The 2,359-nt window shown below is 38.7% G+C and overlaps 1 protein-coding gene across 3 annotated transcripts in view; it reads right to left on the bottom strand.

Annotated features, from left to right (window-relative positions):
• LOC104726984 (probable flavonol synthase 5) overlaps positions 844–2,359 on the bottom strand; it is a 3,525-nt gene continuing 2,009 nt past the window's right edge. Inside the window, exons 2-4 of one of the 3 annotated variants that reach the window (XM_010445964.2) lie at positions 1,944–2,353; positions 1,434–1,761; positions 962–1,330 (exon numbers count right to left, since the gene is read on the bottom strand). In XM_010445964.2, coding sequence (XP_010444266.1) covers positions 1,100–1,330; positions 1,434–1,761; positions 1,944–2,353 — 969 coding nt within the window. In that variant the 3' untranslated portion in view covers positions 962–1,099. Of the gene's footprint in view, positions 1,331–1,433; positions 1,762–1,943 lie in introns of all 3 variants that reach the window. The other 2 variants (XM_019232831.1, XM_010445967.2) reach the window with 2 other exon arrangements.

Consider the following 2,359-nt stretch of genomic DNA (forward strand, 5'->3'; position numbering starts at 1 on the left):
AGTAACATAATATCATTTAATTTAAGTTTTATTTGTTTTTAGAAAATCAACCAATCAAAACATGACATTTAGCAAAAGTAAGATGTGAGGGTGTCTTAACGCGGCAGAGACCTTATCTATTTCTCTTTCATTAACTTTTTATTACTTTTTAATTTTTTATTAGCCTCATCCTCATCCCATATAACCGATAAACATGCTCTTAGGTAGTTTGTAATATTGCTATTTGTTAACAGATAATGCAGTTAAAACATTACAATCCAAATTTAATCATATTAAATTATGAAAACGACACGACACGACACGACACGACACATGACGACACACACACAATGCTGTAATTTGATAATTAAATAACACTTCAACACTTATTATTGAAGAAGACGCAATAAACCCAATAAAGAAACAAGTCTTACATGATGAGCAACTCATCTCTCTGTTTCTCTGTTATGAGATTTTCTTCTCAGTCACGACTAAGCTTCTACAGCTTACGAGATTTGAAGTCTTTGTATTTTGAAGTCTTTGTAGACATAAAGCTAAAACTTGGTGTTGGATATGGGTTTTGTCCCCAACATTTACAGAAGTCTAAACAGAAGATTTTAGAAAGTTTTGTACTTGAAGTCTTGGATTTGGCCGTTAGGTTGAAGAGGCAAAATTGTCATTTGCGGGAGAGACAAAAAAACCTAGGTCAATGGCCCACTATAAAACCTGATGTCATTGTCACATCAGGAAATCCACTTTTTGGACAATTAGAGAGAGAAGAGCATTATTTTCATATTAACTGCGCTTAGCTCCCTAATTGTCATTTCAATTCTACGTTAATAAAAGGACCAGTTCCGATTCATCTCCATTAAAACTCGTTTATTTATATTGTCGGTTTAACACATCAACACTTTGGAAGCACTTTCGTCGCCGGAAATTAGCTCCGGCGAAAGTCTGAAATCGTGAGAAGGCTAGATCCACAAAAACAGGACACGAGATTCTCATCTTCGCCTTATACAAAAAAAAATAAAAATAAAAAATAGATACGAAAGATTCTCATATTCATCATAATTGTATTGAAGGATTCTTTGTTCATTGGGTTTTCAGTAGAGAGAATTCTTTATAAACTATATTGCAAGTCGACCTCCCAGTTTTCTATCGTCTGTTGCGAATAGTCTTTAAAAACTAAAGTCTCGAATTTTGGAGGATTCTCGTCTCCGGTAAGCTCTGGCAATGGTCCGACCAACATATCATGCCTAGGGGAAACAAAAACCGGCCACGAAATCCTCAATCTTTCCTTATTCAACGTTGCTCTATGAAGAACGTTCTTGAACCTCCCGTTGGTCATCCTCTGCAATCAATTTGAACCCACAAATCAATATTCCTAAACGTTCCCAAACCTAAACTTTTAAAACTTAATTAAGGGAAAAAAAAAACTTAATTACTAAGAGTACCATGAGTTGATCGCCGATGAAAACAACCACAGCTGAGTTGATATACTCAACGTCCAACCATTGTTCGTCCTTGAAGACTTGAAGTCCAGGAACCTCATTGGGGACGAGGAGTGCGAGTGCCCCTATATCCGTGTGCGCCGGGCCTCCTAAGGCTAATTCCGATTTTGGAGACGGCGGATAGTAATTGATCCTAATCAAATACTCTGCCGTTTCGCCACCTAAACTTTGCGTCAACGCCACGGCTGGTAACCCTAGTCCCTCTGATAACCAACCAAGAATTTTTTCAGCTAGCTTCTTCATATGCCTTGTGTACTCCTCATTCACCTCCCTGTATATATAATGGCCACGTCCCAAATATCAACGAAGATCCAACTTTTGAATTTGACAATTTCTTAAGGAAGCGAAGTTTAACAAAAAAAAAAATATGGAGTCATCTACTTATTATGTTGCCAATTGGTTTTGAAAATTCTAACTCATATTACTATTTTATTAGGAAACGTACGTATATACCTGTATTGGGGAGGATTCTTCGGCCAATATTTATAGTTGATGATAGAGGGTGGGGAGAGTCTGTGAAACAGATGTTCGTCCCAAGCGTCAATGCCTTCTAGATAATTCCTCTTGTATCCTTCGAAGTCTTCCTCTTTCGCCACGGCTTTCTTTTCTGCCTCGGGAAGGTCGAAAAACTGCTTCCCAACCACTTGCAGCTGCTGCATCAGCTCTGTTGGAATTCCGTGGTTGACCACCTGAAAAACTCCCCATTCTTGGCTCGCTTCCGTCACCTCACGCACCAAAAGCTCTTCATCAGAAATGTTTAGATCAACCACGGGAACGTCGGCGCTTCCTCCGAGAGTTGAGCTCGCCAACTGCTTGCTCAAATATGGGAAAGACGAAGGAGATGTGTTGTAGTTTCTCTCGTCCTCCAT

This window comes from Camelina sativa, chromosome 11 (assembly GCF_000633955.1).
Source record: "Camelina sativa cultivar DH55 chromosome 11, Cs, whole genome shotgun sequence".
NCBI classification, from domain to species: Eukaryota; Viridiplantae; Streptophyta; class Magnoliopsida; order Brassicales; family Brassicaceae; genus Camelina; species Camelina sativa.